The 14,735-nt window shown below is 40.7% G+C and overlaps 1 protein-coding gene across 1 annotated transcript; it reads right to left on the bottom strand.

Annotated features, from left to right (window-relative positions):
- Positions 1 to 2,344: 2,344 nt before the first annotated feature.
- eny2 (ENY2 transcription and export complex 2 subunit) lies at positions 2,345 to 4,950 on the bottom strand. Its single transcript, XM_056379691.1, has 5 exons — positions 4,689 to 4,950; positions 4,427 to 4,551; positions 3,429 to 3,499; positions 3,122 to 3,196; positions 2,345 to 2,656 (listed from the first exon to the last, which is right to left on the bottom strand). The coding sequence occupies exons 2-5, from the start codon at positions 4,492 to 4,494 to the stop codon at positions 2,583 to 2,585; spliced, it is 288 nt and encodes a 95-aa protein (XP_056235666.1). The 5' UTR covers positions 4,495 to 4,551; positions 4,689 to 4,950; the 3' UTR covers positions 2,345 to 2,582.
- Between the last annotated feature and the right edge of the window lie 9,785 nt (positions 4,951 to 14,735).

Raw genomic sequence — 14,735 nt, 5'->3', positions numbered from 1 at the left:
TGCAGTGGTTCATTCAGTGGCTGCCTCACAGGATGCTGCAGTGTGTGCTTCCTCGCTATCAGCTGCTGCTGTGATCATCAAGGTTCATTTGGATGTACAACCCTGAGTCAAAGAGTTGGATTTTTCAAAATCACATTTCCCTTTATTTGTACAACTCTTACTTTTCTAGTTTTTTTATTTTATGATGTGCAGAGTCATCTGGTTACTGTAAAGCTGCTCGGCAACGCTGTATAGGTCCTGAGTGATGCAGAAAAGCTGAGAACAGAGAGTGAGAAAGTAAATAAAAAATCTGTATGATAATAAATTGCATCACTGGTAATTCTATCCAGTGCTGGTCTGCGGTGCGCTGCAGTGTGCAGAACCGCCTTTATATGCAGGGGCCCAGCGAGATCTGCTGATAACATGGGGATTGATGTAGGCCATTAAGGGAGCGTGTGTGCAGGGCTGGAGGGGTGCGTTACATCTGGCCTCCACAACAGCACTGTATATCAGCATGTTGTCACCTGGGCTGATGTCACAGCAGGTCCTTCGGCTAAGAAAACACACACTCTGCCTCGGGTGGGTGACCAGCGCCGACTCACTCACTACCCACTAATGTGCTACTCGTGCCGAGGGGTGCGTTGTTTTGGGTTCATGGCCTCTGCAAATGTTATCCATGACCAATTAGGCATTGTGCGTGCGTAACTATAGAGACCTTTCAACAAAACAAAATGATGTGGTTCAGCATGTGGATGGAAAAAAGTGAAACAAAGATTCCTTCAGGGCCAAACATTCCTGTAATAGTCCTGGCTTTTATTGACCTGACTTGAAGAAGCACAACAACATCAAATGTTGAATTTAACTTTCTAAGACTATCTCGTCATGGTCACGTCACTTCTGTTTTCCGGGCTTGTCGACCCACTGACTCGCTCACTGGAGCACTTGCATGCACTTGTTCATTTCATGCACCACGCACCGAGGACCTTGAAACAACCTGACAAGCAGTTTCGGTGAAGGCAATTTGTCCCCTGGTGCATCCACCTCTCCCTGTGAACAGGGTGACTCTTGTTTATCTTTACATGATTTCCTCCTCGCCATCCCCTCCTCTCCCCTCGGCTGGGAACAGTCTGTTATTCTGGGAAGTAAAAGCAGCACCAGCTTGTCATTACAGCATCGACGTTCTTTGGATTTAAGTTCATTTCATCAAAGGACAATGTTAATTCACATCACCAGCTGGGTTTATATTCATGTTACCATGGCAACCATGGCATTTCCTGTCAACTATTTTGGACCCCTTTGTCACTTCTTTAAATTTACTCTTTGAAGGACGAGATATTTTCCTTTCACATTATTTTATAGTACTACATTTCAAGTATTTAATTGTAAATAAAAATGTTTTTAATCATTTTCACCTCAACCAATGACAGTCTCTCTGTCTCTGCCTCTGAGAAACACCCCCGCAGCATGATGCTGCCATCATCATGCTTCACCATTAGGGATGGTGGTGGTCCTGGTTTCCTCCAGACATGACGCTTAGAATTGAGGCCAAACAGTTCAGTCTTGTTTCACCAGACCAGAGAATCTTGTTTCTCACTGTCTCCGAGTCCTTTAGGTGCTTTAGTGCAAACTTTCACAGATCAGTGGAGTGCTGCAGCGATGGTTGTCCTTCTGGAAGTTTCTCCCATCTCCACACAGGATCTCTGGAGCTCAGCCATAGTGATCATCAGGTTCTTGGTCACCTCTCTTATAAAGGCCCTTCTTCAACTGCTCACTTTGACTGGGTGACCAGCTCTAGGTAGTTTTGGTTCTTTCATTTAAGAATGATGGAGGACACTGTGTTCTGAGGAACCTTCAATGTATCCTTCCCCTGATCTGTGCTCCGAGACAATCCTGTCTGAGCTCTGCAGGCAGTTCCTTCCACCTCATGGCTTGGTTTTTGCTCCGATATACATTGTCAGCTGTGAGACCTTTTATAAACAGGTGTGTTTCTAATTCATGTCCAGTCAGCTGAATTTACCACAGGTAGACTCTAATCCAGGTGTAGAAGCATCTCAAAGCGGATCAAGAGAAATGGAGACACCTGAGATAAATTTCAAGTGTCAAACAAAACAAACTGCACACAGTGCAATCATACATTTGGCAACTATGTGTGAACCCCAATGCTACCTTAAAAGTTCAATAAAAATGCAAATGAAAAAACAAGAACCATGACTAATTGGGGGGTAAGAAATCCAGAAACTATAAAAATAAAACTTTTCAAATATTATTATCCCAGTTCACTGAAGCTTCAGCTCATGTCTGTTAACTCATCTCGTGCTATTTCTAACACCCTTATTTTGAAGTAAATGATATCTGTCCACTTAAATCCAATAAATCAAAAACTTTATTTCTCATATACAAAGGTCAACTAAATGTGCAAGGTAAGCACATCTACAAATATGTGATAACTGTAGTCACAGGTAAAAACATACAACCAAATAGCCAAGAGTGTGTCAGTATTGTATGTCTCTGAAAATTCAAGTAAATCAACTCATTAACATATTGTATATAGTGATCGTAAAGGAGAGTGGTCTAATGAAATGTTAAAAATGTAAAAATCAAAATTATGTGGCATGCTGAGCTAAAAAGGCTCTTATTCTCTGGAGAAGCTCTTTCTTGACGCTGTCTGGCACCAAGACTGCAAGAGAAGAAGAAATAAACGACTAAGACTTTCACACAGATACAGTACAATGGAAGTGTTACTACAAAACTTCTGTGTCTATGCTCACACCTACATCTCTTACTGCAGACACAGCATCTTGTGAGTGCACCACCTTCTACTGAGGCTATTGTCAGTGGAGTAAATGGCATCTCTGTACCTTCTATGATTGATGCAAGAGAAAGACTGTAGTTTATCTTGGAGTCTTTGCTGTCATCTTGGAGTGGATGACAGCAAAGCCTAATGTTATGATCAGACTTGTCTGTACACCACACAGTGGAGTTGATTCTTTTAGAGTGGATTGATCTTTTATAAATCAGCGTGGGCAGCACAATAAGTAGGTCAGGGCAAATCTGAGTTGGAGAAGCTGCAAAAGTCAGATAGATGAGTGTTTTACACTGCATCTGCTGTACCATCAATTCTTTATAATTCAAGCTGAGGTACCTCTTCCTTTAGGAGTGATCTCTACCATCAGGTCCTCCACAGTGACATGCTCCAGGCCTTTATCTTTGATCACTTCTGCAAACATGTGTAGAGGACATTTTTATTTAAATATTTAATTATCACAGTGCAACCAAAAAGCAACAGCAACAAAACTCAAGTAAAGCAGCTGAGAGGAAGCTGCTCTGGCTTTTTGTTAAAATGTGTTATGCGAATACATCCTTTGAGATAATTCACATTTACAACTCAGGAATTACACGTTTTACAAACTTATCTGCCATGTGTTTTAACAACAGTAATGTAATTTTACCTTTGCAGTGAGCCTTCATCTGGTCCTTCCATCCACACTCAGTGAGCTTTGCTCTCAGTAACTCCTTCAGTCTGTCAATAAGATGGAAAGGCTTATGAGAGTAAGGCCAAGCACTTTTCTGCCCTCTGCTAAATAAATTCTATTATTAATAACAGCTGGCAACATCTCTGTCTTGACTGCAGCATCTGTAAATCTGATCTGGGTAAGAGTGCCATTCTGTCTGACATGTTGAGAATATCAATACAGGCATCCATAGGCCAGTTTTTTTGAGTTTAGTTCACTGGGGGGGGGGGGTATGTTTTCAGTATGTTTTGGTTATTACATTTAAAAGTCAAAGTGATTTCTAAAACTCTAAACTCATATATGCAAATGTGCATTCTTTGTTGTATGAAACTAGTAATGTAATTAAAGTGCATCTACATGCAACAAACTACAAGGTGGACTGCTTAATTTCTGGAAGAATGAAATTAAACATAAATCTAACATGTTTAAATAAGCTAAAGCTAGTAGTAGTAGTAGTATTAGATGTTACATTTAAAATATTTATTATTGGGATTTACTGAGTCTTGTATTTACATTTTATCTAAAGTCAATTTGCGAAAAAATCATGTATAAATCAAGTTGTAAACTTTCACCAGGGGGACAAATATTTTTGCTGGAGGGAAAGATTTGGCCCCGGGGCCACTGTGTGCCACCCCTGACATGCTGTGTTCAGACTTGGCAGAGTGATAGTTTGGTGCATGCTGAAAAAATAATGTGTGACAGGGCATTATTTAAGACTTCTTCCCTCAAGTGTGGAGCAGCTTTTTTTTTTTCAGTTCAGTATTAATACCATATGGTAAATTAGTTACTCGGCAGATAAATATATAGCAGGCATGTGTCTGCCTTCTGCTAGTTAAGTTATTAATATCACAGCGGGCAATATCTTCATCTTATTTGCCACATCGGATGAACTGTAGGTTTTGTTAAACTGAGCTGTTTGTGACACTATTTCTCACCTCTCTCCTTCGCCCATCTCTGTCAGCTTCTGGTTTATCGTTGCCCTCATTCTGGACTCTTTGCTCATGTTCTGTCGCCTTCACGGGGACAAGTAACGCGGGTCCAGTCTGAAGTCGAACTGGCGCTGTAAAGACAAATAAAACCGCTCTCAACAACAGTGTGAACCCCACCGAGCAGCTGTGCTTTATAAATCAGTGGTTAACTAGTCATCGTATAAGAAGACTCGTCCAAGTTTGAAGTTTGTTATCAGTATTTACTTACACACAAGAGGAGGGTGAATGAACGACGTCTCACTCTTCAGTGTTGCATCAACCGTTGCCAGACTCTGGCGTACATGAAAAAGTTAACACGAGACGACGTTAACTGGCAACAACAACGTAGCAGACATATTTAAACCTAGCATCACAAAAGACGACGGTGGTTATGAGCTAAACTCTACGTCTAATTTACGGGCCTCATATGTTACTAACAAAAACAATGGCGGCGCTTTTGATTTGAGTTATTTCACCAGCAGTTATTACATTCCGAGGAGAAACACTGGTTGGTGCAATGGTTCCTACGCCCATATTAAATGCAGTACTCAGGTACATCACACAGCGGCAGTGTTGGTAAATAAATATAATCTGCAGCAGGCGACTTTGACCCCTCACCTCCCTTTAGGGTCACATTAGTTTTCCAAAACCACAATTTCGCATTATCGCATTGGATATCAGTTCCATGTGGTATTTCCTGTATTTCTGTAAAGTGCTTTTTATTCAAGAAATAAGTAATAACTGGGTTTGTCACCAGCCCTATTTCATCATTAACAACATTTTTTAAATTCTTGTAACTGTTAATATAGCAGTTGGTTCATCAGGGAGTTGGCCTCTTTTTTTTAAAAATTGTATTTATTTATTTTTTATCTATTTTATTTTGTTTCTTCATACGAATAACATGCATTTGTGATTGCTTCAATTTAAAAAATGTTAAATAATTGATAATAATAATTGGACTTATTTTGAACATTTTCAGGTGCTCAGCAGTGTATATTTTGCAGTGGGGCACAGTGTTTATAGTTGTTTTTTCAGTGATTACTCAGAACACAATATGTAATTCTAAATGTGTTCTGACTGAAGCAGACTCACTCAGTAAATAGTGTTTATTTGAAGTGTTATTTACTTTGTTTCCAGATGCAGTACAAGGTCTCTTAGATCTGCTGGAAAACATGCTCAAGCTGGATTATCAAAGAAAGGATAAGACCCTCTACTGCTCTGGTGCATCCCATCATTGCCACAAACCTCCTGACAAATCTCTATCGTACCAGCCATTAGTACTGTAAGTGTGTCTGATTTGTCCTAATGTTTATCCTATAGGCTACTTGGTGCCTGCTATCTCATTAATCTACATGTTTCATTTTCTATTGTTCTTTTTATTGTGTGTGTGTGTGACACAGGCATCCTTGTTCCCAAAATCCACACCTCTGATACAAATGGATTCAAAAAGTCAATAATTACAAGGGTGAAGACTTTACCATCCAATCACCATCTGGATCCCAGCAGCACTTCAGGTGCACAAAAGTCAAGCTGGTCAAAATAAGAAACATGACTTGCTGTAAATCTTGAAATAAAATCCTTATTAGCAAATAATGAAGTATCAAAGTGAAAATGATGGATAAAATTATGATGATTTCTGTTGCAAATAAACAGAGAAATGGGATACAGCAGGATATGTGGTCTCAGTCTAGGCTCAATGATGTGGATAGGTATGAAATTTAAGCTGTTTCTCCACATCAACCACCATGCACCAGTCCTTTGTGGCAGCAGAGTTCCTTCAGGGGAGAAGGAACTCCATCACAACTACCTCATTTGTTCTTCATTCATGCTGTTTTAACTGTGATGTTGATTGTGCCTATGATAATGTACTACTGTGCCTATATTCACATTCAGAAATTGTGCTGGATCAAGTAGAGCACCTGGAAGTGAGCCCCGTGGCAGCTCTGAAGGGTTACATGGTTTTATGACAAATGTACTTGCTGAAAAAAAAACTCAAATAAAATCTCTGACAGCTGTTGTCAAAAAGGTTGTGAAACATGAAGGTTTGATGAGGGCTTCTCGAGCTTCAGGCAGGAATATGCCTCGTGAGGGAAGAGGGTAACATTAAAAACCTGCTGGAGACCAGAGGAGAGCTGAAACCTATTATCTGAGCAGCCACATCAGAGTTCAGATGGTGATTCTTGAAAACTGCTGTTTATCCACAGTTCCTGTATTCATATGAACAATTTTACCACTTTGGTCAAGACTGAAATATCTGAACAAATACTGGATGGGTTGTGCAAATACATCGGATTTGTACAAACATTCAAGGTCTCCTGAGGATGAAACCTAATGACATTGGTGATCCTCAGATTTTTCTTCTGGCACCAACGTGAGACTGACAATTATTTTATTTATTCAATTTCAAGATCACTGGAGGATACATTCCAGCTTTGATGATCCTCTAATCTGATGGTGACACTAGAGAAAAAGTCAAAGTTTTCACTGACTCTAGTAAATATCTCAACATTTATACAAGCTATATCCTTGGTGTCCAATCAATATATCCTGTTGAGTTTAGTTCTTAAGTGAAATATCTCAACAACTCTGATGGATTGCTGAAGATTTGGTGCAAGTAGCAACATCCGGGCCTGAAAAATGAAGCCAACACAGTTCCTTGAATGGCCACTTGAGGCTGGCCCCCCAAAGCGAGTCAATCTCCACAGACTTCCATGTTAAAATGCCCAACTTTATAGCAGAAATAATTTCCTGAGACCTAATTAGCAAATATTACCATGCTAACATGTTAATGGAACATAGTGAACATGGCAAATATTATACCTGCTTAACATCTGCATCCCGGCAAGTACAGCCTCAAGGATCCACTATGACTCGACACTAAAGCGTTGCTTGATTAGCATCGCTCTCTAGCTTCTGCTGAACCTCAGCTATATGATGTATTTTTGGATTAACTGAATCAGAATGTAATTTTACCTAACCACGTATCTCATCAAGGTCGCATTTATATTTCAGTATAACATTGGGAAAAAGTCAAGGCTGAACTGGGGACAGTGAGAAGCAGCACTTTAGCATCAAAGCCTTATGAGTAGCAGTGAGTGGACCTGAATATCTTTGAAACATACAAACATTCACTGCAACAGTGCAATAGACTGTGCAAGCTATGCAGTGATCACGTGACCTCCTGGAGCTTAGAGCTGACATTTGAATGTGGGTCCTGTCAATGGTAAAATGGTAAATGGGCTGCACTTACGTAGCACTTTTCTAGTCTTATCCACCATTAAAAGCGCTTTACAATACTTACCACATTGGCCAAAACACTCACACATTCATACATCATGCCCCGGCACTGATGGAATAACCACCAGGAGAAATTTGGGTTTGAGTATCTTGCCAAAGGACACTGTGACACGCAGACTGGGACCACCCACAACAACAGGAGCTCTGATGCAAAAGGTACAGATTTCAATGTACAATTCATTTGGAGGTTTCTGTGTTGAAGAACTCTTTGTTATTGTATTGAACGGCTCTATTCATTAAAAATGTGAAAATCCATTGATATGAAGCTACAATTCAAATTTGCAGTAAGATGTGATGTTAGGTGACTCTGATAGAGGTTAAAGAAAGTGAGAACTTTGGCAGCGTGATGTATTGCTCATCTCTTGACATGACAAGCTGCTGTTATACTCACTGGTTTCGAGAAACAAATACATCATTTAAACTTGTCTTCTGTTGCCTGCTTTCAATTATGAAGCATTGTGGAAATCTTGAATGACGCTACAGCAGTCGGGCAAAGAGATGTCAAAAACATCTTTGTCTTTCATTTGATAAATTATTATTTTGAATAAGCTTCCAGCTGTCTTTTCTCAGTGAACTGTATATCTACTTCATCTATTTTTCTTTAGCAGCATCCCCAAAGGGCAAAGCCTTACATGGCAATGTCTATTATTTAACTTTTGTCATCATTTGCAAACAGTCTTTCTTTTTTATTCAGCAGTTCTTTCTTTACAACCTTGAAAATTCTTTGGCTGTCAAGTTCTTTTGAGTCCTTACATGCTTTCTTGAGGTTGTCAGAATATTCTCTTTTGTCTATCTGAGTGGCGTTAATCACAAGAAGATTTGGCTTTATTAATGTAAAAGATGGAAAGAGCATGTAGATGCAGCTTTAGAGAACAGACACAATAGAGTAAGTTATAACACCTTGGTGTTTTATCACAGTAACTGAAGAATACCCATAAATATTAATGAAATAGAATTTTGCAATGTAATGTTTTTTAATAACACAGAGATTGAAATTGAGTAAAGAAATGGAAAAACAAAGAAAATCCAAAGATTGTGATTCACACTGAATGAGGCTTTTCTCTGTTTCAGTCCACTGCACAAATCTCAAAAGATTCTCTGAGTTCTTGTTGAACACAGTTAATAAGTAAGAACTTTATTGAGTATGAAAAACTCTCATATTTGAAGGGCCAATATTTTTTGCCTTATTACGAAAGACCCTGTGACACAGCTACCACTCCTGTTCTGCTCTGTTGTTCCATGTAATTAATCACTGTACTGACTTCTGGTAACTTGCATAAGTTTAATTGCTTCTGTTTCATTTGCTTTACCTAAAATCCAGCAGTGTGGCTCTTTGCCGTAACTGACAGACTCTCACGAGCCTGAGAAATCAGAAAACCCTCAGAAGAGAAGTGACCGTAATGAGAAGCTTTTATATGTAATGCCTGAGGCTGACCGGGACTTTAAAATTTCGTGCCCAAATAGGAGAATCTGCCTTTCGAAGTTTGAAGAATTACTCCCTGTGTGTCTGACAGTTGAATTTAGTAGGGCTTCGTCTCATGTTCAAGTGGGGAATACCCTCCCCCTGTATCACTTCATGACAGACTGATTGATGCCCTACCTGCTCCAGGCAGAGTAATGGCCTTCCATGTGAGTGCTGGTGCACACGACACAGGGAAAACCTGTCTTTCTGTCCGTGTGTGTGGAGTGTCGGTTAATTACCTGCCTCTCTGCTGTCAATCGGCCGGCGCAATGAGGAGAGAGTGAAAAGTTAGAGAGGGTTTTTATTGCTGCTGTGATCATTTTTACAGCTCAGCCACAATCTGAGGTGTTTATACTTCTCTTTAGTTTAGTGGACATGCTCAAGCAGATGTGCCTTTAAGGTGAAAGGGGAGGGACTCGGTGCGACAAGGTGTGTAAAGAATTTCCCTCCCACTCAGAGCTTTTGAGACCCTTCTTATCTGCTCTCCCTCCCCCTCTACAATTGACATGGTCTCAGCCTATTACCACAGCTATCTTGGCCCGAGGCAGATGAACAGTCAGGAGAGGAGATGTGCTTTACTCTGAGCAAAGCGACAACCCACAGAGGGATCCTCATCTGAACACTTTTTTTTACAACTGGGTAACCATAAACCACAAGATGTGGCCCAGTGGTGGTGTTCTTCATGGGAATAGCATGAGGTTCTCCACTTTGTTTAATGTCAAGCTGCAATTATTTTAAAGAGAGGATCATTCTACATGAGGGGGAGAAAGCATGAAGAAAAGGAGGGTAATCCTCAGAGCTCTGCCTGTGGCCCCCAAGCGCACGAGACCTTGTTCTAAAACATTAAATTGGCTGTTTTTATGGCTTTGCCTTCCAGCTGACAGCATGCCCACCCAAAGAAGTCAATTCAGTATCTGATGTGCTAATAATAGATATATAGCGTTTCACACTTGACGTGGTAAACATGGAAAATTCTTACAAGACGCAATGGGAAGTGTAGGGGTGGGAACCACCTGCATTCACCCAATAATAACCAGTTCACAAATTACCATTTACATCTTAATCTGATGGCAAAACGTCAAGGAGCAGAGCACAGCTAATCTGAACTATTGTCTTCCTCCGGAAGCACTTATCCTTTCTTTTTATACATTCTTAACCAGCATTGTTTGCAGAAGTGCAGCACTACTACAGGGACAGAAAATCAGTGCTCCTTTGTCCGTCATTCAATATTTATAATTTCTTCAACTAATTTCAATGAGAAATTAATCCTGAGGCGATGCTTCACTAAAATCCATTTTGAAAGTTGTCATGATGCCAAAAAATTCAATTTCCTGGCTGCGTAGCCTCCGGTATCACTCAAGTTCAGTCTCTGAGTGATCGTTTCCAGCCATCTGCTCCTCCAACTTTGCCAAAGCAAGACAACCAGAATTTTCCAGAGGTTTCCAGAGGACTGCAATTTGCAGCACTCTGTGTCCCTCCTCACTCTTCCCCATTGGCACTGCAATGCACACTCCTCACTACACCTCTAATGTGAATTCAGTATTGCCATGTCCAGTAAATTGTACTTTTTGCCCAACAATGAACTCCCCCAGAAAAAAATTAAAAATAGACTTGTTTCTTTACAGACTCTGCCTTACAATATATTACAAATATCCCGTACACAGTTGGTCATTTCTCATATTTTGTTTTCTCTGTCCTGTGTGTTTTCAGCAAACACGGTGGCGAGCCAGTTGCAGTATTAAATGGCATCATCACTCAGGCTTTGGCAGTCTGATAAGCCAGAGGATCATCAGTATGTGGATGGGAGAGTGTTTGTGTCATTACCATGAGCGAGACAAACATGGAGATAGACCTCTGCAGCCGAATAAAGCTTGAGCTTCTGTAAGTGGCGCACTTCACTTTCTTTGTCTGTTCACCCATGATGGCACCACAGCACCCAGTACTTCTTCTACACGATCTTTAATCTTAGTCTGACCTTCGTCTTGGGAACCTTTTAATTACTTTTACTATAGTTACTTGTAACTCTTTGTTATTCAGGACACCCTCAGTCAAAGGTTCCTTGAAATGAGTCTGTAGTCATCCCATCAACATCTTCTATAATTAATGAATAGAAAATGAGACACTGGTAGCAGAGAGACTGACCATCAGCAGCTACTGAATCTTTGCCCTGGTGACGGCACACAGCAGTCCTGAAGAAGTCTGGAACTTAGTGACCAGTCAACATCTCTTAATGCCCCCCCCCCAATCAAAGCAGTCTAGAACCGGGCCTGCTGACATGCGTACTGAAGTGAACGGTGATATTTGAATATTTGAACGTGTCAGGAGGTTGGGTTTGAAATGGAAAAAACAAATCACTTTTCTGCTGTACTCAAAATCCATCCAGTTAAAAAGCAAACAGCCACACGAACTTCTCTGAACAATACACATGCGAGTTTATTAATGTGCCCTCTAGAGAAGAATGTTCTAGCCTTAAGAGGCAATTTCAAGGAGGCAGATTCATCCTTTTTTTAACCTGTGCCAAGCTAAATATCAACCGTCTCATATTTGGTGAGACAGCAAACAAAATGACCCTAAAAAACCTCATAGTAATGGAGCGTTACTCAGGGATAAGTGACTGTGATGTAATACTGACTGAGTATCAGATTGTAATCCCTTACTCCACTTTATTCATCTTTTTTACACATACATAACTACTGCACATACCATATAGTTTCTTTCTCATCCACAGTCATTTTCTGATGGAGAGGGTCATTTCTGATTCTCAAATATTGGGCTCCACTTTTCTTTTTTTTGGAACAAAACTCAAATCCTCTCCCGCATATGCGACTCATTGCAAAAATGATCTTATTTCCCGTCATTACTGAACACAGAAACACACAGAATTGAGCCTGCAATGAGCTGCAGAATCCGAAAGCCACTGAATGACCAGCTTGTGCCACAGCTGCCTCTTTCCCTCTAAATGATGTGGTTGCTGATCGAGGAGTCTCTTTTATTGTTGGTGAACCGAGGGGGTGAGCGAGTGGGTACGGCAGTCAGAGCGGGGCGATCGCTCATTCTTTCCTGTTTGTCCATGTTGGTGGGAGAGGAGTGCACTGTGTGCTCTGAAGCTCCCTGACTTCATTAACGAGAAGGGCAGCCGGGCTTGATAAATGGTCCGCTTGCTGAGAAATATATCTTACCGCACTCACGCGGTCATGGGGGAAACATATGACCATATGGTACACACGTGTAACACCAACAACAAACACAAGGCTACACACTCGCTCAAATGGAAAAACCCTCCAAAACAATAAAAACAAAACAAAAGAAATAAGATGCAGCAAATGCTCGGTCAGGGCGGTTTTGTCATGATCACTGTTACAGGGAGACAGAAGCACTTATCACGGCGTCAGTGATGAAGGGGCTGAGCTGAAGTGTTTGCAACTGACTGGATACACTGTCACAACTCTGCATTCATCATCATACTGATGAGGTTCAGAGTCTAATGATTCACCACCACTAATGTGTGTGGGATTGAAAAATAAGGATCAATTACATTGCTTTTCCACTTCAGACATGAGTTGGCACCTTTCCTTTAATACCCAGAACGCCTTATTAAATATTAATGTCACCTGCCCTCATGTCATATCTGCATCACTCTGAAATGAAAAATGGGTTCCATCACGGTAAATGTATCTATATATAACCATATGCTCTAGGTTCAGCGTCATGCGTTAAAGCTCTTTACCTCCACATATAGTCCATTGTGTTCTTGTGCAGTGTCATAGTTTTGTGAAATACACCCCTCTTTGTCCAGCAGCTGGTAATTAGTTTGTGGTTTCTGTCAGACGCCCAGAAGACAGATATACCTGATGTGACGGGAAAGTCTATTTTTGAAACTGGAACCGTTTCAATGCCTGGACATTGATCGACGACATCTATGAGAGGAGACGAAGAAGAGAGAGGATATAAAATTTCTGTCTAGCAAACAGAAATGCAATTAATGTGCTAAACGTCTTTGGGTAATCGCAACGCTAATCGCATTTTTTTTTATTTTTTTTCACACGGCAGCATCAGTCTTCATATCTACCCAAAGGCCCCCACTCTGCTATCCAAACTAGATTTCTCACCGAGGTTGTGGCAATCACTGCCTCTTGTATAAGCTTTTAAACATATTGGTTATGTAGCTAATTACTGTGCATGTGCGCGCAAAAAGCCCATTAGATGATGACGTACTTTTTTTTTTTTTATTTTATGAAAGCTGCAGGGAAATTTAAAGGATAATTGTGTTTTTTAATTCATGCCGCCTGTTTCACTACATAACTATCATAAAGCTGTATCAGACAGCTGTATCAACTCACAGCCATCCAGAAGTTTTAAAGAACGCAGCTATGAAAGGAAAGCACGCATTCGGGCTTGTCTAATTTCCCCGGTCTTCTTCGTATAGGTCGAATTTCTGCATGACTGACGAAGATTCACTTGTCCATGAAACACTACATTTGAGCTGTACACTGAGCAACTGGGTTACAGGTTCACTGGTCTCTACCCTGTTAGTGAAAAGGTTGAGGTCCAGCACGTGGAATAGACTTGAATTTAAAATTTTAAGACCTTATCTCCAGCTCTTACCTCCTCACACCTTGAACACAGCAGCCTCTTCACTTCCCTTGAAGAATTCCTGTTGACAGGCTAAAGACAGTTTTTATGGGAAGTATGAGGCAGGACCAGACAACAACTTTTTTTTTACTTGTTACACTGACATCCAGTAAGTTTTAGGATTGACTTTAAGATCTTGTTGGTTACCTTTAAGGCTCCTTGTGGCCTTGCTGTTGCTACATTTGGGGCCCATTTTTGTCACATATGACCTTTTTGTAGCTTGAGATCCTGTGGCGCTACGATCGGGGCGGTAGTTTGAATTAAAATGCATCATTTCATCATCAAACAACCTCATCAAGAGGAACCCGGAAATTAGAAAGCAGAGGCGGGCAGAGAGACAGGGTAAAGACATAGTACAGTAGCTCTTCCAGTATCCTCCACAAGCTGCAGCCATGATTACGGGAGCAAAGGAGGACGTAAGGTGACAGAATTATAGAGGAAGAAAGTGCGTGGAGGGAGGAGGGAGGGAGGGATGGGAGGATGAATGGGTCAAACAAAACATCAGACTGTAACATGGGAGACGTTTCCCATCTGCAGCTGTTTTTTGTAACGCATGACCACGATTGTTCCATAACCTTAGCCGTGTGTTTATTATGGAAACAGTGACCCTTACCTTAATGCTGCACACCTTTTAACTCGAACCATGATTTTTCCCTGAACCTATCCAAGTCGTTTTTGTGCCTATGTCTAACCAAACCTTAACCATTGTGTTTTTTCACATCATAAAACAGATTTCTTTCTGCAGTGATTTGTAGTTTTGGAAGGAAGGAAGGAAGGAACATTTCTATGTGTAGTTTTAGAGGGCATGGTCAAACAATGTGCTTTGTTCTTTCACCTGAAAAGTTTGTTGATATAAAGGCTTATCAGACGGCAGAACACGGCACA

Source organism: Seriola aureovittata, chromosome 7 (assembly GCF_021018895.1).
Source record: "Seriola aureovittata isolate HTS-2021-v1 ecotype China chromosome 7, ASM2101889v1, whole genome shotgun sequence".
NCBI lineage: Eukaryota > Metazoa > Chordata > Actinopteri > Carangiformes > Carangidae > Seriola > Seriola aureovittata.
The sequence above is the reverse complement of the archived record's forward strand: the minus strand, read 5'-3'. Positions and strand labels throughout refer to the sequence as shown.

Excerpts from the sequence above, each read along its gene's own strand:
- eny2 (XM_056379691.1), bottom strand. The coding sequence starts at position 4,494 with ATGAGCAAAGAGTCCAGAATGAGGGCAACGATAAACCAGAAGCTGACA. Across the intron at positions 3,500-4,426 it reads GAGATGGGCGAAGGAGAGAG|ACTGAAGGAGTTACTGAGAG; the intron begins GTGAGAAATAGT and ends TCTTATTGACAG. Across the intron at positions 2,657-3,121 it reads GATCACTCCTAAAGGAAGAG|TCTTGGTGCCAGACAGCGTC; the intron begins GTACCTCAGCTT and ends CTTCTCTTGCAG.